General features: G+C 35.3%; 1 protein-coding gene across 1 annotated transcript; it reads left to right on the top strand.

The window, feature by feature from the left end:
* Positions 1-2713: 2713 nt before the first annotated feature.
* LOC143533608 (zinc finger protein WIP2-like) lies at positions 2714-4857 on the top strand. The gene is made up of 2 exons (XM_077028326.1): positions 2714-3491; positions 4357-4857. Exons 1-2 carry the CDS (start codon positions 2844-2846, stop codon positions 4789-4791), a joined length of 1083 nt encoding a protein of 360 aa, XP_076884441.1. The 5' UTR covers positions 2714-2843; the 3' UTR covers positions 4792-4857.
* Positions 4858-27617: the final 22760 nt, after the last annotated feature.

The following is a 27617-nucleotide window of genomic DNA, read 5'->3' as shown; positions in this document are numbered from 1 at the left end:
ATTCGACTCCTATCTTTGACTTCAATTAAAACCTTAGCCTAAACAAAAGCTTGTTAACCCAACAATTTCCCGTCCGAAAGCCTTGCCAATCAAACGTCCTTAATCTGAACATTAAGCTTCCTTTAGGTGCTACCATCTTCTCATCAATTATCTTGTAGACTTGTTAAAGCTCCCCAAGCTTTAACACATCATTCACGGCTATCTCTGCCCATGGCCTGTAATCTATGCCTACCGGCTCCCACTTACGCGAACTATCAGAGATACGGGAGTACTCTGGGAACAACCACTCTTCTAATAAAGCAGATAATCCCCAAGAGAAACTTTGACAACTGGAATACTACTTCTCTTAACCCACCCTCTAGTAACTGTGACTGAAGCTTTTGTTAAACGACTGCTAGTGCTCCCACAGCCATACCCCTGATTGATTTCCTGAACTTTCCTTAGCAAGTTCATTTTGAGAATGGTCGGTGGCTCTGGATTCTGCAGATGAGACCGTGAGAATCCAATATTTTGATTTTCTTCTTATTTGGGGTGGTCATTCCCTCATGTGGTAAACTAACCATGTACAATGAACCACATCTCTTTCCTCAGCCTAGGATTAGATTCTCATTTGTCACATTCTACTGCCCATTCCCGAATTTCTCATAATATCCCTGCTAATCCAATAACCCAACAAAAAACAAACGTTTCTTCAAACTTGAAATAACTCGGGGTCATTCTTTAAAATCCATGAATCGACTGAAGTTTTCAGATCCATGTCACCCATGGTTGTCACATCAAGAGCTTCATTGTACGCATGTTTTACCTTCCAAAATCACAAAACTTTAGATTATTCACCGTTTCACTAAATTGAGTAGCATGAAACGATGCACCGAAATCTATAACCCAAGAACCAATGGTACTTTCAACACAACCAAATAAGGGCAAACCAAAGCATGATCATCAACAACGTATTATCCTGTAGTGTTTACTTGTTAGGATCACACACACACACACACACACACACACGAAAGTGATAGATTAAAATGAACATGAGGATTTAAAATGGTTTGGTCTAAACTGATCTACACCATGGGTGGCAACCAAATATTCTTTATTACGTGACAAAATTACAAATACATAACATTTATATATAGAGAGACTAGTCTAAGGTTTATAACTCGACAAAAATTAAAGAAATCTCAAACTGGTTGTGCCTATGGTTGACTGCCCCTACACCTATCTACTCTCTTTGACTTCAACTAAAACCCGGGCTTAAACAAAAGGCCCACGAACCCAACAATGCTCATCGTTCTTTGTATTCAAGCAATTCTAAAATCAAAGCAAGCTTATGATGGTATTACTTGGCTTCTTGTTATTCAATTCATCGAATCCTATTACGAGAAAAGTAAAATTGTATGTTTGCATGGATCCTCCTTATGTTGTGTAGGATTTATACCATATGATGATATGTAGCACTATTAATTAATCCTGATGGCCCGTGATACAAGTTCATTCTATTTCACTTTTGCTTATACAAAAGTTTCAAGAAATAAATAGTAAATCCCGTGCACAAAATGTTTGGAACTGAAGTCAATAGCATGAATAGGGTTTTCAAGTTTCACCATAGTGAAGGACACCATTAATATAGTGTATTTTGACCATGGAGATAAAAATGACTCATAGATAGCACATATACCCACACACTCATCCGCACGTAGCATCGTGTACCTTTACCTGGCTTCACTTTTATATATGAACAAATAGTTAAAAAATACAAAGGAAGTCTCTTGATCACTCTTCCTTAGGCTGAGGGGTGTGGGGGGCGTGAGAGGGGGCGCGAGTGGGGGCTCCAGCCAATAATATTGTGACGTGTGGCAGAGAGAGAAACTTGATAAGATGGGTGTTGGTTGTGGTGCTCGCGCCCCGGGCCCTGGTGTGGAGGGGCGCGAGAGGGGGCGCGAGCGGTTTTTTTTTTTATTTTTTTATAAATGTATTAAAAAAACGTATTATTAAAAAAACAAGAAATTATTTAAAAAAACACACATTTTTTTGAAAATTCATAATAAAAAAAAACATACTAAAAATTAAACAAACAATAATATTTAATAATAAAACTAATCTAATACAAGATCATCTGGTCGCGACGCCCACAAATGTTCAACCAACTCATGTCGAAGATCCCCGTGTATCTCACGGCTCTTGATATTTGCTATGTTATGAAGTTTTTGTTGATCACTGATTGTGGATATTATATATGAGTTTGGAGATTGAAGTTGTGTTTGATATGGTAAAAATGGGTTGATTTAGGGGTATTATATAGGATTTTGTAAAGGTTTTTTTAAAAAAGTTTGAAAGAAATGGGTAATATATAGGAAGTGTTGTATAAAGAAATAGGTAAGTTTGGTTTTTTTTGAAGTTGTGTTAAGTGTTGTATAAAATGGGTAATATATAGGAGTAAAAAAAATTTTTTTTTTTATTAAATAAAGAGCCAACGGCTCATTTTAAGACTCCAACGTCTCTTTCACCATTCCCCAAGTCCCTTTACGCCATACAGCTCCCGCGAACCCCCTTGCGCCTGCTTTGTTTTTCGTGCTCGCGCCCCTCTCGCGCCCCTCTCGCGCCTCGGTGGTGTGGTGCTCGCGCCCCGGGGCGCGAGCGGCTGGGCTCACGCGCCCTTTCTCGCGCTCCACACCCCTCAGCCTTATCACCATCACCATCACCATACATCCTCTCTCTCTCTCTCTCTCACACACACACACACACACACACAAAACACTAACACACACCTATACACACACACACACAAAGCTAAGAATCATCAAGCAAACCAGTTCTCTCCCATCATAATCTTCATCAACACCATGACTGACCCTTACTCTTCAAATCTTTACTCACAATGGTTTAGATTGGATCAATTCACTACCAATTCCCCTACAAATCTTCCTCATCATATTCAATCTAATCAATACCCTCAAAGCTACTACTACAATAGTTTCCAGGCTTCTTCATATGTAAACATTAGAACCATCCCTAGCTTTAACTTCAATCCATCTACTTCTAACATTAATATTAATCAACATCCAACTCCACCTCCTTCTCCTCCCCTCAGAGAAGCACTCCCTCTCTTGAGCTTGAGCCCATCAAGAAAACAAGAAGCTTATCATCAACATATGGATGTGGATTGTGACGATGTTGAGGATGAAGATGAAGATGATGAAGCAGATGTGACTGTGGCACTTCACATAGGGCTACCAAAGGCTAGTGCTGCTGATCTTGCATCTTTGATCTCAAATTCATCAAATTCTTCTTCTACAACTGGTGAAGTAATGGCTCATAATATAAAGAGTAAAGAGGAGGATGTAGATGAAGGTAGTCTTGGGTATAGTCCTATTAGCAGACTCAACAAGGGTCAATATTGGATACCAACACCCTCTCAGATTCTTATTGGCCCTACTCAGTTCTCTTGTCCTGTTTGCTTCAAGAGCTTCAATAGATACAACAATATGCAGGTTGGGTACATATTAAAAGAAATCATAACATTTTGTTGCTCAGTGTTTTTCATTAGATCAATTCATGATGTCTTCATCTTCTTCTCCTTTGTCCTTTTCTTTTCAGTTTTAAAGCAGTCATAAATCATATATAAAAGCTAAATCAAATAGGTTTTTTGAAGTTAAGTTGTTCCTTTTTGCTGGATTGGAGTCTCATAATAGATAGATCTCAGGATTATTATTTGTTTGTGGGTTAAAGGTGCAAAGGAAACACTTGTACTGAAGTGAATGCTTTTTGCTTCAAATAATGTATAAATCTGCATGGATTGCGGATTTTGGGATCTGAATTTGATTTTGTACCCTACAAATTCATTTGATTTAACTACACAGGCAATATTTCCTTCTGCTTTTTGGTATACATGAAAAACTGTGCTTTTGAATAGTGGCCAAAAACTTTTTTACAGTGTTTTAACCTTACCTTCCAAGATTTTCATCTCCCTCGTTTTTTCTTCTTTTTTTTCATACACATGTAGAAGAATTACAACAAACCTTCATAAATCAAGAAAGATAATAATGACCCAGTCCCAAAATATGTATACTTGTCGAGTACTGCTTGATGTGTTTAGTATAAAAAGGAAATACCTTTAACAATTTTCATTTACTCTAGTGTACACAGAATTAAGGTTGAAGAATGTGCATGTATATCTAGGATCATCATCATCATCGTACTCAGTATATCTAGGATCTGTGATCTAAGTTTATAAATTTACTACTTGCATAGTTGAATTATCATTTAGTATACAAATTGTTGAATTACAGTGTGCGCGCGCCCGTGTGTTGATTTATTTATTTATCCATGTTGGTTTACATGTGCTACATAATGTAGATGCATATGTGGGGGCATGGATCACAATACAGGAAAGGTCCAGAATCTCTAAGAGGAACTCAACCAACTGGCATGCTAAAGCTACCATGTTATTGTTGTACACCGGGGTGTCGGAATAATATTGATCACCCGCGATCAAGGCCACTTAAAGACTTCAGAACCCTACAAACACATTACAAAAGAAAGCATGGAACCAAGCCTTTCACATGTAGAAAATGTGGCAAGGCTTTTGCGGTTAGGGGTGACTGGAGAACACATGAAAAGAATTGTGGGAAGCTTTGGTATTGCATTTGTGGTTCAGATTTTAAGCATAAAAGATCACTCAAAGATCACATTAAAGCTTTTGGCCATGGACATGCAGCTTACGGCATCAACGGATTCGAAGAAGAAGATGAGCCCGCATCTGAAATCGAGCAAGATGATCAGATGGCATGAATTAGGTAACGTAACCGTCGATTAATATTAATAACTTCCAAGGAAACATTGTAAGTTCCCCTGTTAGTAAATTCTCAATATTAATTAATTGAACAAAAAATATGCTTAAATATCTATGTAAATTCGTTTTGATGCAAACTTATCTATTTTCACCAGTTTTACTAGCTCTTCAAGATTATATCATTATAACTTATTCAAAATTTAAAGTGATGAACGTTGTATTAATTTCGTTTCTAGCAGATTTTAAAACACTAATTAAACTATATCTTCTTTTGGGATATACATTTAAGTGTCATTGTTAGAATTGTTAACACATACGTTAGTTTCTGATATAACATCTGGATCTTCAAGAACCAAGAAAATGAGAAATTAACCACAGCATCTAGTGATCAATGATATAACTTTTGTAGTTTGCCATATATTCAAGTAGGGCATTGAATTAAAGTCTGTTTAGTTATTCTAAATAAGTCTAATCTTCATGAGTAAACACAACCCGAAAATAGGGAAGAGTTACTCCACCTGGAAAACAGAAGCAAGAAATCTGTGGGCAAAAGCAAAATGGAAACATGGCCCCAGAAAGCATGGAAAAGTTGGGGAAACATAAAATGCCTTAAAAGGATTATATTAGCCAAAAACACATCGTTTTTTATTGTTGAATTTAGATGATAACAAACTATAAAGCAATGATAAATTAACAAGAAATTGGTTTTACAATGGTGATAAAAACTATAAATAGAGCTGACAATAATGTCAGTGATAAGCCATACGAAATTTACCGTCTAGATACGACCAATTATTATATTCAAAATTAAAAGTACGATATGCATGCATGTACATACAATAAACAAGTACACATACAGTTATCTTTAAAATGACATTTGAGCATATGCATATCATTATTAGTTATAATTCTATATATATATATATATGATGAATATCATTACAGAACTCTTAAGTTTAAACTAAATAAGTATGTGTGCTAACCTTGTGAATCAAATAATGTAATTATATATATAAGTATTGTAGTTATGTAAGTAGTTATTTTGTATGTAGTGTAATTATGTTGTTTATAGTTACACTATAATATGTTGTATATACCATGCATCTTACATTATAATTGCACTAAGTTGTAATTACATTATGCTGTAATTACACTATATTATATGCTTACTTACAAATTCTAGTTATATAATTACTCTACCTGGTGAATATAATTACACTATTTGATAGAGCACAGAAATCCAAATTGAAAATTGAAGGAGAGTTGAGATGATGATGATGATGAGAAAGAGAGAGCAATAAAAATCGCTTTCGAAGGAGACATAGAATCAAACAATCTGTCTCTGTTTCTAATTCCAGTTCCCATGTCAAACTTGATAGTCGTCCGTCGTCCAATCTCGATGCGTATATCATTTGATGTGGTGGTGGATTCGCCGATATTAGGCTGGTCTAATGACTCCATTATTGATTGACAAATTACTTGAAATGAAAGCAATTACAAGTGGAGAGACAGTAAGATCAATTGAGATGAAGTTAGTCATCTTCAACCATTGTCCTGTTCAATTTGTCATTCTTCAAGACGTTATTTGGTTCGCACGAAGAGTAGGAATTTTTTTAACTTGTATTTGATCCAACCTAAACAAATTTTAAGCATATAGTATCTTCTTTAGAGGGCAGTGCTTATATTTCAATAATAAAAACTTAACTATCTTAATTACAAATAGATAAACACTTATAAAATTTCTATCTTTTAAAATTAGAAAAAAGTTTTTTCTTAGAGGCCAATTATTTGTTATTCGTGGACTTGAAGTCAAACCACGGATTTGAATGTTTAAGAGACACTGTTTCTGTCGTTAAGCTATCAACCCCATGACTATAATCATAATTAAAATAGTAACGTAGTTATTGTTGGCTAATAAAGTTATAAAGTCACTTGTTTCTTTCCTTATCAAACCACTCAAATTTCAATAATATTTCACTGTTGAGAAATTCATAACTTTTTAACTGAATAATATATATATATATATATATATATAATGAGTATATCATTACAGAACTCTTAAATTATTTAATTAAGATATTAAAGAAACTCTTAATAAATAACGCTTTTTATAAAGAAATTTGTATGTAAATGATATTTGAGTGTAATTTTATCACTTTTTATATTTATACTTACTATTACAATTATAAAAATTTGGTTATACATATATCTAAATATATTTTTACATATATTTAAATTTGTTATTACATAAATTTACATATATATAAACTTATAATCTATATATGTAATAAAAAATTTAAATAGAAAACATGGCAAAACTAACCTCAAACAATGTTAATATATGAAAAAAATTAAGAAAATGTTTAGTTATATATATATATACACACACACGGATATGTTTAAGAGAGAACTCAAAAATCTAAGGAACTGGAACTCTTAATTTTACATGTAAAAAAATATTAAAATATTCATTTTTCATGTAAAAAACATATTTTTATATACTCTTTTTAGAGTTTTTTACATATAAACACATGTAGAAAGCGTTTTAAAAAAATATTTAAGTTAAAAAAACGTAAATTTTTTTTACAAAATTAATGTTTTTTATTGGAATGTCTTCTACATTTATTTGTAAACAAAAGCCCAAAAAGGTTTATGTTAAAATTAATTTTTACCTGTGAAATCGAGTTTTATATTATTTGTTTAAATGTAAAATGAAGAGTTCTCCACTTTCTTTGAGTTCTCTCTTGAACCTACTCCTATATATGTAGGGTAATGATCCTAAAAACACTTTTTCAAATTAAGAATTTTGAGAACCATTTTATGCCACAAACAAACCTCTTAAAAAATATTTTTAAAGAATATAAAACGAAAATTTTAAACAAGTAAAAACCCAAAAAAAAATTATTTTTCATCCCGTTTCATAAAAAAAATTATATGTATATTTTTATTTAACATCGAATTACATAATTTACACATATGTACATTATCATTTATCTTAATTATACACATGTTTATAAATAATAGCATGTATTAAATTAAACAATAAATATTATACATATATTAATTTGGCTAAACCGATATTTTAAAAAAAATTATGAAGGCAGGATGAAAAATAAATAATTTTGGTTTTCTATTTTTTTTATTTTTTTATTTTCGCGTTTTTTTTTTGTTTTTTAATTTTTATTTGTTGTGATCCAAAATGGTTCTTGCATGATCTCAATCACACACACACACACATAAATGCATAGGATTTGGATCATATGAGAATAATTTTGAAATTAAGAACTTTGATAACCATTTTGGACCACAAAAAATACTAAAGAAAAAAAAAATATAAAACAAAAAAAACGTGAATATTAAAAAAGTAAAAAAACCAAAAAAATTATTATTCATCGCGGTTTAATAAGAAAAAATATAAAAAAAATATCCGTTTAGCAAAATTATACAAATATATATAATACGTATTTTTGAATTTTATACAAGTTATTCTTTATAAACATATGTACAATTAAGATAAATGATAATGTACATATGTGTACATTATGTAAATTGAGATTAAATAAAAATATGCATGTGTATAATTAGGTTGTTTTATGAAACCTGGATGAAAAATACTCTTTTTTGGTTTTTTTGCTTTTTAAAAATTTTTGTTTTTTTGTAACCCAAAGTGGTTCTCAAAGTTCTCAATTTTAAAAAATTTTCTTAGAATCCTCACCGTGTATATTTATATATAAAACTATATTAATATTTACTAGCTTTTTTTAGTATATTACATTTTTCTTCTTTGAAATTTAAAGTTTTTTTTCGATATTTGTCCTTAACCTGAAGAAATATTAAAAATCGCCCTTTATATTTAGATTATATAACTAAAGGGGTTAGAAATGCACGATGTCGATCTACAAAATGCAAACCGAAAGAAGGGGATCAGAAAAGTCATGGTTGCAACATTAGTTAATGGCATCTCTCTTCTCGCAAATCTGGAATATCTTTCCCAAAAATAAAACAATTAAAACTTGTGTGGTTTATAAGACTAGAGAAAAAGTAATTGGTTTTGTTAAAGTAATCCAGTAACTTGGTTACTATTAGATGAAATATTTAATTATAATGTCATATATGTATAGATTTACAATATTACCATATTCCCTCCCAAATATGCAACTAATCACACATAAAAGCATACAAGATTTACTACTACATGTGCTTAACCCATTTGTGTTATATGTGAATTTGCAGGTTTACTTGATGGTTTTATGAAGATCTAGCCTAAAATCAGGTAGATTATGAAGATGGAGGCCTTGGTTGCAACTAAGAAAATGAAATGCCCCAAATCAAGGGTGCTTCAATGGTTGAATTTTCTCTTAAGACATAATTCTCAAACACATAATTTCATTAATCATACGAAGTTGAAAACTTAAGAAATTCATAAAATATTCAAAATATAACACTCATCTTTTTAAAACATAACCATATTAAACATAGGTCCTAAGTGTAACACCCCGACCAAAGGCGGATTATACATCGGGGCGCCACATATTGTTTCATTACTCGTGACACTATTGGGTGTCAATATTTAATAAATATATTCATTCGCGCACGCGCAACGTAAACACAAAATAGCATAAATCAATATATTATAAGGCAAAATATTAGAACAATAACTTGTCTTGATACATTTAATCTAGGTCCAAAATAAAGAAAACTTCCTATGTGTCCACAAGCTCCAAAACAGCTACTGCAAACCTGAACATGTGTTAAAATAAAACGTCAAACACTTGCGTGTTGGTGAGAAATCAAGTTTAATAGATAATAATAGATAACAATAATCACTGCGCGCAACACGTGTATGTCTGGTGTTTAACAAGGGTATAATCAGATTGTGATCAAGCCTAAATAGATCATAGTTCATAGTTCAATCCGTGCTCCCAAATGAGCACAAAAACAAGAAAACATCTGTGCAAGTGTAAACAAAGAAAACCGTAAACGATAGGTCTCCCGTGTTCATCTAATGGATCCATGAAAACTTCGGAATAGGCCGAACAAAGCGGTTAATGATACACACATACAAATAAACAGCCAAGTAAACGTCCTCAACACATGGGATACTGCGCGACTAAAGTTTATAAACAAGTTTAAGACTCTAAGTTTGTATGAACACATGAACATCCCAAAACATTAAAGATAAAAAGGGATTAGGTACGAGATTACTCACTTGATAAACGATGCGGTGTAAGATAAAGCAAGAACCAACTTTAAACAAGCACAAGTTAACCTATAAATAAGATTATTGTTTTAATGATTTGTTTTAAGTCTTGATTATAAGTTAGCATAATTAATAAGTAAATTATTATATATTATATATTATATATTACCGGAAAAGCAGGGCAGAACAGGGAGGAAGACGGAGGCAGAGAGGAAGACGGCAGAGAGAGCAAGGAGCAAGAGAGAACAGGAGAGTTTAAGTGCTTTGTGTGTGATGTGTTAGGAAAAACAACATTATTATTTATAGAGAAACCCTAGGGAACACAATCCCTAGAAAAGGGGAAAAGATCTCCAAAAAGTAAAAGATTCCAAAAGCAAAAGATATCAAAAGATATGGCAGCTGCAGGGGGGCAAGATAAAGCTGACAGGGAACAGTAAACAGGCATGGGAGGGTCAGATAAAGGTACTGGTCAAGCATGAAAAAGCAGATATCAAAAGATAATGTCAGTCACTTTTTCTGTCAACCAATGGGGTTGGTGCGCATGCTGCGCCAAAAGTGGCTTTTCAGACATAAAGCAGATTAGGTCAACGGTTCAAAAGATAAGATATCGCAAAAAGGTAAACGGCTGGATTAAACAGAAAAGACTCAAGACATAGCGCGAGAAAGCTTGAGCGCGAAGGCAGACAGAACCAACCTTAACGCGTCGCGGGAAGAACTACATTTCTAAGCGCGCCGCGGGAAGAACTTCAATTCTAAGCGCGTCGCGAGAAGAACTATATTCCTTAGCGCGTCGCGGGAAGAACGGTATCCATATCGCGCCGCGGGAAGAACTAAAATCCTTAGTACGCTGCGGGGACAGTTCGTCTCGCATATCGCAGTAACAGGTGGTCTTCACGCAGGCTTCCTTGTAAGGAGTCTGGCGCGTGGAGCTGCGCAGACAACCTTAGGCGGGAAGAAACAAAGGACAAGGAGTTCAAGGCTTAAGGGCGGGACGGCGACAAGAGGGAAAAGAAGGCGGAAAGAGAGAAGAGGGACGGGACGGCGGAAAGAAAGAAAGAGAAAGAGGCGGGAAGGAAAATATATCATTATTATTAAAAGTAAAATATAAGTATAAATAAATATTAAATCACAAAAGAAAGAGATCGGATCAGAGAAACGGGTACCTGGGTCGGGTCGGATCGGGGCAGATGTCACAGTCTCCCCTACTTTAAGAAATTTCGTCCCGAAATTTATCTCGAAGTAGGTTGCGCAGAGAACAGGTGCGGGTACTTGATCTTCATCTGATCTTCCCTTTCCCATGTAAACTCGGCTCCGCGCTTGGACTCCCAGCGAACTTTCACGATAGGGATGCGACTGCGCTTGGTTTGCTTAACCTCGCGATCCATAATCTCAACAGGCTTCTCAACGAAATGCATAGATTCATCAACTTGAACTTCATCAAGTGGAATGTGAAGGTTCTCGTCAGCTAAACACTTCTTGAGATTGGATACATGGAACGTTGGATGCACATTACTGAGCGCGGGCGGCAGGTCAAGTCTGTAGGCAACTTTTCCTACGCGCGCGAGAATCTTAAATGGTCCAACATATCGAGGAGCAAGCTTACCTTTCTTCCCAAAGCGGACAACACCCTTCCAGGGCGACACTTTGAGGAGGACAAGATCACCAACTTGAAATTCGAGAGGCTTCCGCCTACGATCTGCGTAACTCTTCTGTCGGCTTCTGGCAGTCAGCAGATGATCACGGATCTTGGCGATTTTATCGGTTGTCTCTTGAACAAGTTCGGGTCCTGTGATTTGAGCTTCTCCCACTTCGCTCCAACAAATCGGGGAGCGGCACTTACGACCGTAAAGTGCTTCAAATGGGGCCATACCGATACTGGAATGATAGCTGTTATTATAAGAGAACTCGATCAAAGGCAGGTGCGAATCCCAATTACCTCCAAAATCAAGAACACAAGATCGGAGCATATCCTCAAGAGTTTGAATAGTTCGCTCAGACTTACCGTCAGTCTGAGGATGATATGCCGTACTCATGTCCAAGCGAGTTCCTAGCGCAGATTGGAGAGATTTCCAAAAGCGAGATATAAAACGGCCATCGCGATCGGATATGATGCTCAAAGGAGTACCATGGCGGCAGACAATTTCCTTGACATAAAGCTGCGCGAGTTGCTCAACACGGTAGTTTTCACGAATGGGCAGAAAGTGAGCAGACTTAGTCAATCGATCCACTATTACCCAAATGCTATCATGTTTGCTTGCTGTCAAAGGTAACTTGGTAATGAAGTCCATCGCTACACATTCCCATTTCCACGTAGGAATTTCTGGTTGTTCGAGCAAACCAGATGGGCGTTGATGTTCAGATTTTACCTTAGAACAAGTCAGGCATCTAGCTACGAACACAGCAATATCCTTTTTCATACCGGGCCACCAATAAGTAATGCGCAAATCCTTGTACATCTTATCAGCGCCGGGATGAATAGAATACCGAGATTTATGCGCTTCACTCAGGATATCAGCGCGAAGATTCTCATCAAAGGGAATCCAGATGCGATTGAGATAGCAGAGAATTCCACTCAGATTAGGAACAAAGTGCGCTTCCGCGCCACACGCTAACTCGGCGCGAAGATTACCATTACTGATGGATGCGCGCTGCGCGTCACGAATGCGCTATTCAAGGTTGCTTTGAATCGGCGCGAAGTGAAGCTGCGTGCGCGGCAAGATACAGTTAAGCTGGCAGGGTTTTCGGCTGAGCGCATCGGCTACCACATTAGCCTTACCAGGATGATACCGGATCTCACAATCGTAATCGCTGATGAGTTCGTTCCATCGGCGTTGCCTCATGTTAAGTTCCTTCTGATCAAAGATATGCTGAAGGCTTTTATGGTCAGTGTAAAGGATACACTTAGTACCATAAAGGTAGTGTCTCCAGATTTTCAAGGCAAAAACAACTGCACCAAGTTCGAGATCGTGAGTTGTATAATTCTTTTCATGAACCTTGAGTTGCCTCGATGCGTAAGCGATAACCTTGCCTCGTTGCATAAGAACACAACCGAGACCTTGGTTGGAGGCATCGCAGTACACGACAAAATCATCATTACCCTCAGGTAGCGCAAGAACAGGAGCTTCACACAACAAACGCTTGAGCTTTAGAAAGGCTTCTTCTTGCTTCGAGCCCCAAATATACGGTTTACCTTTGTGCGTTAGAGCTGTTAAAGGCAAAGCGATCTTCGAGAAGTTCGAAATGAAGCGCCGGTAATAACCAGCTAAGCCCAGAAAGGAACGGATCTCAGAAGGAGTGGTCGGCGTAATCCAGTTCTTGATTGCTTAAATCTTGGATGGGTCGACATGAATACCCACCTTGTTTACAACATGACCAAGAAACTGTATTTCATCAGACCAGAATTCACACTTGGAAAGCTTGGCAAATAGCTGCTCGGCTCTAAGCTTTTGCAACACCAACCGAAGATGTTGCTCATGCTCGGCCTTGGTCTTAGAATAAATCAGAACGTCATCGATAAACACAATCACGAATTTATCCAAGAAAGGCCTACACACCCGATTCATTAGATCCATGAAAACGGCGGGTGCGTTGGTTAAACCGAAGGACATGACCAAGAATTCAAAGTGGCCATAACGAGTTCGAAAAGCAGTCTTCGGAACATCTTCATCGCGGATGCGCAACTGGTGATAGCCAGAGCGGAGATCAATCTTGGAGAAACAAGAGGCACAATGGAGTTGATCAAAGAGGTCGTCAATGCGCGGTAAGGGATACCGGTTTTTAATGGTGAGTTTGTTCAACTCGCGGTAATCGATACACATGCGAAACGATCCATCTTTCTTTTTAACGAACAACACCGGAGCACCCCAGGGCGAAGAGCTAGGGCGAATGAATCCTTTAGCGGTCAACTCTTGAAGTTGGCTTGCCAATTCTTGCATCTCAGCGGGCGCAAGACGGTAAGGGGATTTGGCTACGGGGGAAGCACCAGGGACAAGATCAATACGGAACTCGACTTCACGAGCGGGAGGGATACCAGGAAGATCATCAGGAAAAACTTCAGGGAAAATCACGCACAACAGGGATATCGCGAAGCTTCTTCTTTCCTTCATCGGGTTTAACCACATGGGCTAGAAATGCAATACACCATTTCCGCATGAGCCTTCGGGCTTCGGCGCAAGACATAAGTTTAAGACCGCGGGAGGGTTTTTCGCCGTAGATATGAAGATCACCATTCTCTCGAGGTATGCGAATCATCTTCTTGGCGCAAATAACTTCGGCGCGATTATGCGTAAGCCAGTCCATACCAATGATAACATCAAAGCTTCCAAGAGGCATGGGGATGAGGTCGATTAGAAAATCGTTTTCGTTAAGGTTAAGCGTGCAATCCTTAATCACGGAGTTAATTAAAACAGTTTCACCATTAGCCAATTCAACTGAAAAATTTTCTTTTAAGTTATCGCGCGGTCGCGCAAGCTTCTGCTCAAACGCGCGAGAAATAAAACTTCGATCGGCGCCAGTATCAAAAAGTACAGACGCATAAAATCCGTTAAGCAAAAATGTACCATTAACTACGTCATTATTCGCTTGCGCTTGGTGCGCGGTTATGTTAAAAGCTCGTCCGCGTGTCACTTGGTTCGAAATCTGGTTCACCGGATTCGCTTGCGTAATCTGAACTTGTAGCCTTGGGCACGCATTCCGGAAATGACTGGGATCACCGCAGTTATAGCACGACCTGGGTCGTGGGTTTTGGTATGTTGGTTGTGGGTTCTGCAGGTAGGCTGGTGGTGTTTGAGCAATTGGGTTGGCGGGAGGGACTCTACAGTATTCGGCAGAGTGACCAACGCGGCCACATCGGTTACATTGTCGACACGGGGTTTGGGTTGGGTGGTGAAGTCTACAGGTTGGGCAAAAGGGTTGATTTCCTGTGTAAGGTTTCTTAGGTGGCGGGGCAGGGAGTGCGGGATTGGTTAAGGCATAGTTATGGACTACAGGAGGTGTTGGGTAGGTTGACAGTGGGTTAGGAGCGTGAACTTGGGGTTGGTAGGTGGGTTGCTGGACAATGGGAGGGTTGGTAAGCGCATAGGCTTTGCGCCTACGCTTGAGGTTGTTACGGTTTGAGGGTTCTGGTTTGGTTTCTGTTGGTTCAGGGGCAGATTTGGTAGGTTTGGTCTTCTCAGATCCCCGCAGGAACAGGGTTCCTGCTCTGACATGGTTGTCGCTGAGCACAGCGGCCAACTCGATGGCGTCAGAGAGGGTAACTGGGTTTCTGGCCCATACAGAATCTTGAATTTCCATGGGGAGACCCCCAAGGAATTTCTCGATGGCTCGGCGAGAAGGGGTAACAAGGTGAGGGACAAGCAGGCTTAGTTCATGGAAGCGCGTCGCGTACTCGCGCGCTTCACCGCTGTATTGCTTAAGATTCCAAAATTCTTCCTCCAGGCGCTTAACTTCGTTGGGAGGGCAGAATTCTCGCGTCAAAATTTCCTTAAATTCCTCCCAGAGCATGCTAGAAGCAGTTTCTGCGCCACGCGCATGAGCTACTCCATTCCACCATGTAAGCGCTCTAGATTCCAGGACACTGGAAGCATATAGGGTTCGTCTGTCTGAAGGGCATTGGGTGTGGAGGAAAGTGTTTTCTATTTTCTCAAGCCACTGGAGCATCACGGTGGCTCCTTCAAGACCTGTGAACTTTGGAGGGTTACCCGCGTTAAAGGACTTAATGTTGTAACCAGAGGCGTTGGTATTGTTTTGGCTCAAAGCTTGGGCTATTGCGGCGGCCATTTCCTGGGAACGTTGCTGCGAACGTCTGCGCGAGGCTTCTCTCCTCAGATGGCGGCGAGATAGCGGAGGCATTCTATAAAAGTTTTAGTTTTAGTTAATATCTTGGCGCAAAGTATAATCTTATAAAGCTTGGTTTCGCGGGGTTAGATACCATCAACAGTTAAAGTAAAACATGAATTTGAATGCAAACTTAATACAGATAACAAATTCGAATCGAGAATCGACAATTCTTGTATCACCATGACTTTCCGAATTCTCAATTTAAAATGACTAGTAAACGAGTATTGGAGATTGACGATTCATGTATCACCATGACTTTTCAATCTTCAATATAAAATATACAAGAAAATGAGTATTGGAGGTTGACAATTCATGTATCACCATGACTTTTCAGGTCTCCAACCTCAGAACATAATCGTAAATGGAAATTGAAAATCAACTATTCATGTATCACCATGACTTTTCGGATTTTCAAATCCAACAAACGAATATGTAAGTAAAATCAATAAATATCGAAATTCAACAAAAATCGAAATATCGCGGAATAAAACATAAAATCATATACTGCGCCTGTGCAAGCATATTTATAAATAACGAGTAATTAACAATAAGCGCGCAAACATGAGATTTCTCTCATGCGCGAGAAGGGACTCTTAGGTATTCTAGGCCGTTACGTCTAACCACCTATCCTAAAGTCAACGAGCTCTGATACCAATCTGTAACACCCCGACCAAAGGCGGATTATACATCGGGGCGCCACATATTGTTTCATTACTCGTGACACTATTGGGTGTCAATATTTAATAAATATATTCATTCGCGCACGCGCAACGTAAACACAAAATAGCATAAATCAATATATTATAAGGCAAAATATTAGAACAATAACTTGTCTTGATACATTTTAATCTAGGTCCAAAATAAAGAAAACTTCCTATGTGTCCACAAGCTCCAAAACAGCTACTGCAAACCTGAACATGTGTTAAAATAAAACGTCAAACACTTGCGTGTTGGTGAGAAATCAAGTTTAATAGATAATAATAGATAACAATAATCACTGCGCGCAACACGTGTATGTCTGGTGTTTAACAAGGGTGTAATCAGATTGTGATCAAGCCTAAATAGATCATAGTTCATAGTTCAATCCGTGCTCCCAAATGAGCACAAAAACAAGAAAACATCTGTGCAAGTGTAAACAAAGAAAACCGTAAACGATAGGTCTCCCGTGTTCATCTAATGGATCCATGAAAACTTCGGAATAGGCCGAACAAAGCGGTTAATGATACACACATACAAATAAACAGCCAAGTAAACGTCCTCAACACATGGGATACTGCGCGACTAAAGTTTATAAACAAGTTTAAGACTCTAAGTTTGTATGAACACATGAACATCCCAAAACATTAAAGATAAAAAGGGATTAGGTACGAGATTACTCACTTGATAAACGATGCGGTGTAAGATAAAGCAAGAACCAACTTTAAACAAGCACAAGTTAACCTATAAATAAGATTATTGTTTTAATGATTTGTTTTAAGTCTTGATTATAAGTTAGCATAATTAATAAGTAAATTATTATATATTATATATTATATATTACCGGAAAAGCAGGGCAGAACAGGGAGGAAGACGGAGGCAGAGAGGAAGACGGCAGAGAGAGCAAGGAGCAAGAGAGAACAGGAGAGTTTAAGTGCTTTGTGTGTGATGTGTTAGGAAAAATAACATTATTATTTATAGAGAAACCCTAGGGAACACAATCCCTAGAAAAGGGGAAAAGATCTCCAAAAAGTAAAAGATTCCAAAAGCAAAAGATATCAAAAGATATGGCAGCTGCAGGGGGCAAGATAAAGCTGACAGGGAACAGTAAACAGGCATGGGAGGGTCAGATAAAGGTACTGGTCAAGCATGGAAAAGCAGATCTCAAAAGATAATGTCAGTCACTTTTTCTGTCAACCAATGGGGTTGGTGCGCATGCTGCGCCAAAAGTGGCTTTTCAGACATAAAGCAGATTAGGTCAACGGTTCAAAAGATAAGATATCGCAAAAAGGTAAACGGCTGGATTAAACAGAAAAGACTCAAGACATAGCGCGAGAAAGCTTGAGCGCGAAGGCAGACACAGAAGGTCAAGAGTGCGCGAGCGCGAAGGCAGACAGAACCAACCTTAACGCGTCGCGGGAACTACATTTCTAAGCGCGCCGCGGGAAGAACTTCAATTCTAAGCGCGTCGCGAGAAGAACTATATTCCTTAGCGCGTCGCGGGAAGAACGGTATCCATAGCGCGCCGCGGGAAGAACTAAAATCCTTAGCGCGCTGCGGGGACAGTTCGTCTCGCATATCGCAGTAACAGGTGGTCTTCACGCAGGCTTCCTTGTAAGGAGTCTGGCGCGTGGAGCTGCGCAGACAACCTTAGGCGGGAAGAAACAAAGGACAAGGAGTTCAAGGCTTAAGGGCGGGACGGCGACAAGAGGGAAAAGAAGGCGGAAATAGAGAAGAGGGACGGGACGGCGGAAAGAAAGAAAGAGAAAGAGGCGGGAAGGAAAATATATCATTATTATTAAAAGTAAAATATAAGTATAAATAAATATTAAATCACAAAAGAAAGAGATCGGATCAGAGAAACGGGTACCTGGGTCGGGTCGGATCGGGGCAGATGTCACACTAAGAGATGCCAATTTATTACGTATAGTCTGTCCTGCCACTCTATAACGACAACATGTACTTGCACTCAACCTGATATGCATACTAAAAGTCAGTTTCGCTGAGTGAGTTCTAGTTTCAAGTCATAACATAACATCATTTCCTGCTTCATATCTTAACGTAACACATTATATCATATCAGGTTGTAATAAAATAACACTCGTAAGCGTAACATCATCATATAGCATGAACACCCATCATATAATAACTTATATTACTTAACCATTCCATGTATTACGTAGGACCATGCAGTCTTGTCAAGCGATAACTGTTGTGAACATTGTAATACCCCGGTTTTAGCGTAATACGCCCGAGTGTGACGTACAGATTGCCCAAAACACATGTGACACTATTAAGTGACAATAATATCATTAATTCATTCAAAACCCAAGTACACAAGTTGTTCAATAAAACAAATACAAAGAGGAAGGAACAAAACAAACGTCTTCTTGTTTATTATTTAAATAATCTAACTTCTAGTGACTTCATCTGTTTCATCCTCTAATAAAGGTACCTGTAACATACATATAAAATAATGTCAACTAACTTAATAGTTGGTGAGTTCACACAGTTTAAATAATATATAAAAACCATACAATTCCATAAAAACTTGTGAAAAACACATAAGGGTTCTTTACACTAGAATCAATGGTCCGTGAGTGTAAAGAATAAATGAATGTCTTTTCCAGTTGAGATTATGCATCAACGTACTTAGATCGGAGTCCCTTTTCCACTAGAAATGATGGTCCTGAGTGCAAAGGGGGCGTATGATCATACTTATCGAAGAAATCCATGCACGTAATATTTGAGCAAGTAGCAAGTAAACACACAAGTCAATGTAACGAATTGTAGTTTGTAATAATAAAAGAAATTGAATTGTTGACAGGATATATATGTTACCCCCAAAATAGTTAAAAAATGGTAAAAATGGGGTGTGAGAAACTCACCTTTACAATTGGATGATAACTTGAAATAATAACCAAAAGCGCGTTTAAGGAAATAAATGATCGAACCTCACAAACTATAATTAAAAAGGAAATACAAAATTTAAAGACTAACTATCGGGATTATAAAAGTTAAATAATATTAGTTTTAGGAATTATGCATTATTTAAATATTTATTTCATTAACTTATAGCAAATCGGGACTTGAGAATTTTTAATTAGTTTAACAACAATAAATAAAGTTTATAAAAGTCATTTAATGTTTATTAGTTTAAAAATGATTTGTAGATACATAATTATAACATATTTATATAAGATTAAATAACAATATTAATAATAATTTATGATTAAACGTTTTTTTTTCGAAGTAACATAATTAATTAATTTACTAATTAATTAACTTAAATGTTTTGCATGAATTCTTTTAAAAAAATTATAAATATTAGTTTATGTTGAAATAAAATAAACAATAATTAATTTACTCAATTATTAATTTAAAGATATGAAGTATGTTATATCTATTGTGAAATATTTTAAATAAAAGAAATTTTTATAAATCATCTTATTTAAAAGAAAGTTTATAAGTTTATGATGATCAACAAACCATAAGATTTAAATAAATATATATTCATGCTTGTTCTTGCATAATAACTAGGTTTGATCCAAGATTTAGAAAAATCATAGTGTTTATCTTGGATATCCATGATCATAATGATTCTTAAAACCAAAATATAAGATTTTTATGATAAAAGTAACATGATCATGAAGAACAACTTATGAACAAGTATGAACATTCAAGATAAATATCAAAAAAATAGCTATAAAATGCATGAAATGGTAAAAACTTACTTGTTAGTGCGCTTAAGCTTAAGAAAATAATGTATTGAGGTGTGAAAATACTGGAGGATTTGCCCTCCTTTTATAGTGAAAATATAGAGTTGTTATGTCTTATGGAATTAAAGAAATTAAATCATGTTTAATATAATTAAAACACAAATTAAAAATAGTTTAATTGGGCATTCAAAAGGTTTAACTATTTTAATAAACTTTATATAATTAAAACATATATTACTTTTTTTTTATTAGTTAATTAACATAATATGAAAAGATGATGATGATAATAATAATAATAATAATAATAATAATAATAATAATAAAAGTAGTATTAGTTGTTAAATAATAATTCTAGTAAATTGCATGGGACATGTACATAATTATTTGATCTTGATTATGAATGTTTTAAATTTGTATATAATACTACAAGGGTGGTGAAAAGTATAATTGCATAGAAATGATCACATAAAATATATTAACGAAAATTGAGATTAATTAATAATATTATAAAAATATACAAATTTAAATAGAAACAAAACCGAAAATTTAAAATGGGTCGGATTTTCGGGTTTGAAAAGTAACGAATGTTACAAACATCATTTCATAGGTCACGTATGATCGTAGCCATGTCAGATGATGACTACCGTTATCATCATTCATATGTCGCATAGGACCGTACAGCCGCGTCGGACGATGACAGTCGTCATCATCATTCTATATGCCCGGTAGGACTTTATAATCCATAAGGCGACGACTATTGTCATCATCATTCCATGGTAATGTAGGACCGTACATCCCCATCGTGCGATTGTTGTAGTCATCATCATTCCACATCTCGTAAGATCCATTTATACAAAGTAAATACGTAGCCGGCTCATAGGTCCTTCCTATGTTTGCATTATCATACATCATACATACTAATCTCATAGTCATTATTAATACATTCACGTTCTTAGAGCATTCAAATTGGAAACCCTATATTATTCAAAACCATATAATTTAAGGAAAAGTTTAAGAATTTTGTCATATTTTGCAGGACACCTGATTACCAAATGCATGGTACAGATATATTTTTATATTTTTCGTTTTTAATATTGTAAATATATTTTTTGGATTAATTCATTAATTTAATTATTCTAAATCAAGTCCACGCTCAATGTGATAGCGTATTGTACTCTTTGAACCATTTCTGCTATTCAGCTTTCGCTTTCCACGTGCAGTAACATTCTTTTTTGCAGTTTCCTTCAAAGACATACAACCAAATAAAACATAAAATATTACACATTTTTCAATAATTGTTAATAATCTAATAATTAGAATATTATTGTAATAGTACCAAGTATTTTGTCTCAGACCACATGTCACAAAGATATTCCCAGTCTTTGTTGTTTATATTAGAAGGGGGTGTGGTCTTTGCCTTTGTTGGGTCATCTAGTCCTCCAATCTCTTTCAAGTAATCATGCAGTTGAGCTCGATGACCTCTCCATGCCCTTGCCATTTAGCTATCAATAACCTTAATAACATTCGATTTCTCCACGTCTATATCAAAAAGTGTCTTAAAGCAACAAATATAATTAACTAATTAGTAAATGTTGGTGTTAAAAATCATATTGAATTATAAAAAAAAATAAATTAAAGAAAGAAAAGTGAGACACTTACAGTTATCTTGTGACGTAACGGCAACCTAACTTCATTCGGTACAAAGCCTCCACTCTTTATATTGTAAGTTACAATTGTTACGCAAAATGTAGCCACACTCGTACATGATGAGTCATTTTCACATATTACTCGCCTCATTTGAAAATTGAAGTCCAATGACAATCTCTTCTTAGATGCTTTCATTATCTTTCGAGCTCCCTTACCACAGGTAAAGCCACGTTTTATCCTTGTCACACCATTACCAATTTCTTTCTCAGTCTCATGAATTGTGTCTACAAAAAGGCAGAAGAACATTTATATCTACAACATTGCCTACTAAATATATGAACATGTTTTTTTTTGTGATGGTCGTACCATTATCGGTTTCTTTCTCAGGTCCGTGAGATTGCTCAGCATTAATAATCAGGTTTGGAGAGACTGGATCACGTTCATGGCTTGAGAGTGAAGGGACTGGATCTGTTTCATGTAACATATGTTACGTTAATTTAAAAATCAAAATACATATGCATAAATTAGTGTACCCAGTAAGAAAAAGCAAACCATCTCTAAGTCGGCCACCTCGGCTTCCACCTCAGCCACCTCGTCTTCCACCTCGGCTTGTCATTTTTCTCTTTGAAAATACAAAGAAAAATTAAGCGTTATATAAGTCAATATATGACGTTAAATTAAACAGGTAAAAAAAAGATTGTTACTCAAAACTAAAAAAGCTTTCATGAAAAATCATGCAAAAGAGTAATTAAAACTATTAGAATTTGGATAATCAGAATTCAATATATAAGATCGTAGAATACTAATAACATAAAACACAGAGAACTACACCAACTAAAACAAAATAATAGTCAAATCAAGAACAAGTTAGTGATCTTAAGCTTGGGTAGAAGACAGGTTTGTAACCATTATTTTGAATGAAAAAAACAAGCTTAAAAATATAAGGATATTCTAACGAATTGATTATCATAGTTGATTAGAAATTACGGGTACTTTATTTAACTTTTTTGGTGCAGAAGTCAAGATACCCCGATGCAACCAAGTACCTTCGTTTTAGATGCACAAAGAACATCTCCGGTGTCTGAATCGCTTGAAAAAGATGGTTCCTCATTAATGGCTAATGTTTACTTTTAGAACCCTAAGAAATGTGTTCTTGGGGTTCTTTAAATTTTTAGTCAGGTTTCTTTAGACTATTTTTAAAAGTAAGCATTAAACTAGTTTTCCAAATTATGTTAGATTCAATTTCTTAATGATAAGTATTATTTGAGCACATAAGCCCATGGAAACGTATTAGTGAGACCCAAAATCATAAATGGTATAAAAAATCCTATAACAATTATGGCATAACAAAAAAATAAACAAAATCAATCATCCGAGCACATAAGTAATCTCTAAATTACATGAACTATTTATGCAATACACTAATACCATTTGATTGTCAAAATTATTATAAACAAAACCAAGAAATCACATAATTAATTTTTTTTATGAATCAGGATTAATATAAATCCAACACATATGTAACAAGATTAAAGTTCACAACAAAAATTCGAATTTGATGATGTATATAGAAAGTACTAACCTCTGGATTGAATTAAGCCAATGAATGATAGAAAATTAGGGTTTATGGTGCCAAGCTTGTGCTGTTGAAGAAGGGGGAAATCGTTGAGAAGGGGAAATATATAACCTGTTGTGCTCACAATCCATTCCTTGTTTGGAGGATGTGAAATCTCTTACCAATTGAAAAAAAAGGAAAAATCTCGCCAATTTGATAAAGGATTTTGGACAGGAGGATTGAGTGAATACTGTCTAAAATAAAATTAACTCGTGAGATGATTTCTCCATCATATTTGAAGGCTAAATTAAAGATGTTGACTTGAGTCTCTACACATACACATGATGCACACTATAAATTTAATATTTCCTTTAAAATAAGTTTGATATTTCCCTTAACTACAACGTTTTAGACTTTAGTATCCGTAAGTTTCATAATAATATTTAATTTTTTTAGTTTACGAAAAGTTTAATAATCCAACTTGTCAAAATAAATAATAATTTACTTTTAATTACTCAATTTCTTATTTTAAAATTATAATATATATATACACACATACATACATACATACATTCATACATACTAAAAATTGACTGTCGGGTCTCTACCAAACTAACTCATGAACCGTGTGACTAAGTATGATGGACCTGCAACCGACCTTATATAATGGTTTGTTTTGGTCACATGGGTCTCATGGTAAGACTCATGAATTGCATACTCCTACGTATATGTATGTGTTAAGTAAATAAACAGAAAAAATATAGAAATTGGCACAAAACAAAATCCAAAAAAAAAGAAGGAAAAAAACACTTGTTTTGATATTTGTGTCGTGAGTGGGAGAAAAAGTTGTTCCGTTTTTACGACCCTAATTAACTACACTCATATATAACTAATCCAGCTTGACTAAATAAACATTGATCAACTACTATAGTTGATCATCATTACCTCTAATTGATCATAACTCGAACAACTTGACCACTAGTGAACTTAAATGATCATCAACGGTTCCAGTTAACCATCATTTATCCTAATTAACCAATAGTTACTCTAACTAACTACAATTGACCAACAATGATCTATAATCAACCAATATTGGCTTAAACTGGCCATAAGTTACCATAACATGAATCATTTGACCACCTGTGACCTTAAGTGATCATCACTGACCTAATTGACCATCATTATCCTTATTAACCAATAATAATGAACCTAATAATTTAGTCTATAGTTGTCATACTTCTTATAGTGTGTATCTAATATCTACACATATTGTAAAACTTTTAAATATGTGTAGGTATTTATTTTGCCATGTCATTTCAAAAAAAATATTTATATATAAATTTAAATGTATTTAATATCTACACATATTGTACATTTTTAAATATGTGAAGGTATTTATTTTGCCATGTCATCTAAAAAAATATTTACTTATTTTACTTAAATCCATTATCTACACATATTGTTCATTTATAAATATGTGTAGGTATTTATTTTCCATGTCATTTTGAAAAAAAAACAAAATAAAATTTATTTACTTCTCTTATCTACACATCTATTTACAAATATTATGTGTTGATAAAGATAATCACTTACCTACACTTAAATTAAATTTTTAAGTATGTATAGATAATTTAACTACACATAACGAAAAATTGTCATATGTGTAGGTAATACTATATTTATTTGATCACCAATTTTGGGGGGGAATTTTCCCACCAACGCTCTGTGTGGCTAAAAGGTATTACCAACGCATATTAAATGTTAACATTTATGTAAATAACACATCAACTATTACCCACACATATACAAATATGTGTATATATCTACCCACACATTTATATATGTAGGTAAATTATGTGTGGGTAAACACCCCAATTTCTTGTAGTGATTCATGTTTGATTATGTTCGTTTATGTTCATTTTTTGATGAAACATTGAATAAGTCATCTACTTAATATTTTATATTTGCTCGTTTGTGTTCATATAAGTGTGTTTATTTATATTCGTTCATGTTTCTTTGTGTAAGTTTACATTTGATTATATATGCTCATTTACGTTCGTTTACAATTGTTCAATTATGTTCATGAACTGTTCATTTAAATTTTAAATGAACGACATATAACTTGGGTTTGTATCATAGAGTATTAAGATCAAAAACTAAACCAGGCATGCTTTTATAAATTACAGATAACATTGTATGTTGATAATTTGCCACTAATAACAACCGTTCTAGGTCTGGAATCAAGGTTTGCGTTGTGGTGGTCATGGTCGTGGTATTAGTGATGAAGATGAAAAGGGCTTGGCCTAGATATGGTTTCATAAATATAAAAGGAGGTAAGAGGGAACCATATCAGAGCATATGGCAGATTAATCGGTGTTAATTCGGCGATTCAGGACCAAGAAAGAATGGGCAGTTGATGTAGACGACGATGGTGGTTATGCATGAGAGGGTGATGATGGTGGGTGGTAATTGAAAGTTAACCAGTGATGAAGAGGATAGACCGGTGATGGAGAATATGTAGAGAAGAGATATTAAATTAGAATTTGATGATAAAATATTTCACAAATACATGAGATGTTATAACCCTTTTAAGAGCTATCCGGATTTGGTGAGATCCATGACATGTTTATTATTTTTTTTAACTTAAATGAGATGTTATAACCCGTTTAATAGCTATTCATGTTTGTTGAGACCCATGTACCACGAAAATTATTGTTTGATGATGAAATGATATGTAATAACCCGTTTAAGGGATACCTGAGTTTGGTGAGACTTATGGCCCGCTTATTTTTTTAACTTAAACAGGTCAAACGCATAAAAATTTACCATTCAGGAATGAATCAATCTGATTGTACCATAGGGAGGGGAAAGCAACCAGAGAACAACACCTTAGATTTTTTTTGGTATGCAATTATATAGCGTATATATATTCATTCCATATATTTGTCGTAAGTATAAGAAAGAGAAATATAATAAAGAAATGATAAATAAGTATTATTTAACTGAAATGTACAAATATGAATCAGATGCAATGGGTTTTAAAAAAACAAATTTTATGTATACGTGTGTTTTTAGCTAAATTGTATGGATACAAATAAGGATACCGATGTGAATGTTCTCATAGTTACTTATTCATATCATAAACGTTACCACCCATTCTTAACATATTTTTTCATTTGTTCTTCAAATATGGGCTAAAAGTCAAAGCACTTATATTCTTTTAAAGTATTTCTTGAGTATGTACACAGTACACCGTCTCAAAACATAACATAAAAGAGGGGTCTAAAAACTCACTTGATCTTAGTGAACTTCTTAAGTACTGACTTTCTAGCCGAACACTTGGAACAACTTTACAAGGCCCGCACGTAGAGCTATAAACTATACGCGAAGCAAGAACTACAAGTATAATCGCCTATCCCTAAGTAATCACTTACCAAGTTCCCGCATGGATTGTTATCACATAACATGATCATCACACGACTTAGTTAACGCATGACCTGGTTATGTTACTACCTGGTAATCGCATGTCTAGGTTATTGCATAACTGATATAGATGGCGTGCTCTAATAAAAAACAAGTATTTTATTTCACCTAAATACCTATACTAGTATGTGTAAGTAAGGTCGTTTCCACAGGGAATCAGTGGAAAGTGCAAGTAAAATTCATGATGATTAGTTATTATATTGGGCGGACAAGCGATGTCAAACAGTTTATAAAAGATGATTTAACGATTACTTTAAATGAACTGTAAACAATAATGAGAAAACGATTCATTTCAGGTTCAGGTAATGCAATTACCGACTTATCACAGATTCAGATAAATTAATTGCGCAGTAATTACTAGACCTAATAGTTGGGTTGTGATGACAAAGTGAATTGTTGACACAACTGAACCCGGTCTACTCAATACCAGTTTTATATTATGAAAACCAATTAAGTAGCAATGACTAGCGGTTATTAGTTCAATGGCACAAGAGCTAACCCTAAGTGGTGATGAACCCAACCAGATAAGTGATGCAAGGTTTGATAATAAAAAAACAATAATATTTAAACAATCGATTAATAAAGTAGACAAGATCAAATAATAAAACTCAATCAAGTTCTTAATCATTAAAACTCATAAAATCTGATCAAAGTAGTTTACATAAAACCTAGCCTAAAGTGAATACA

The sequence above is a fragment of the Bidens hawaiensis genome, unplaced genomic scaffold (genome assembly GCF_021521415.1).
Source record: "Bidens hawaiensis isolate Kalapana, Puna unplaced genomic scaffold, B.hawaiensis_p1.1 tig00009824_1, whole genome shotgun sequence".
Classification (NCBI taxonomy): Eukaryota; Viridiplantae; Streptophyta; class Magnoliopsida; order Asterales; family Asteraceae; genus Bidens; species Bidens hawaiensis.
The sequence above is the reverse complement of the archived record's forward strand: the minus strand, read 5'-3'. Positions and strand labels throughout refer to the sequence as shown.

Excerpts from the sequence above, each read along its gene's own strand:
- LOC143533608 (XM_077028326.1), top strand. The coding sequence starts at position 2,844 with ATGACTGACCCTTACTCTTCAAATCTTTACTCACAATGGTTTAGATTG. Across the intron at positions 3,492-4,356 it reads ATAGATACAACAATATGCAG|ATGCATATGTGGGGGCATGG; the intron begins GTTGGGTACATA and ends TACATAATGTAG.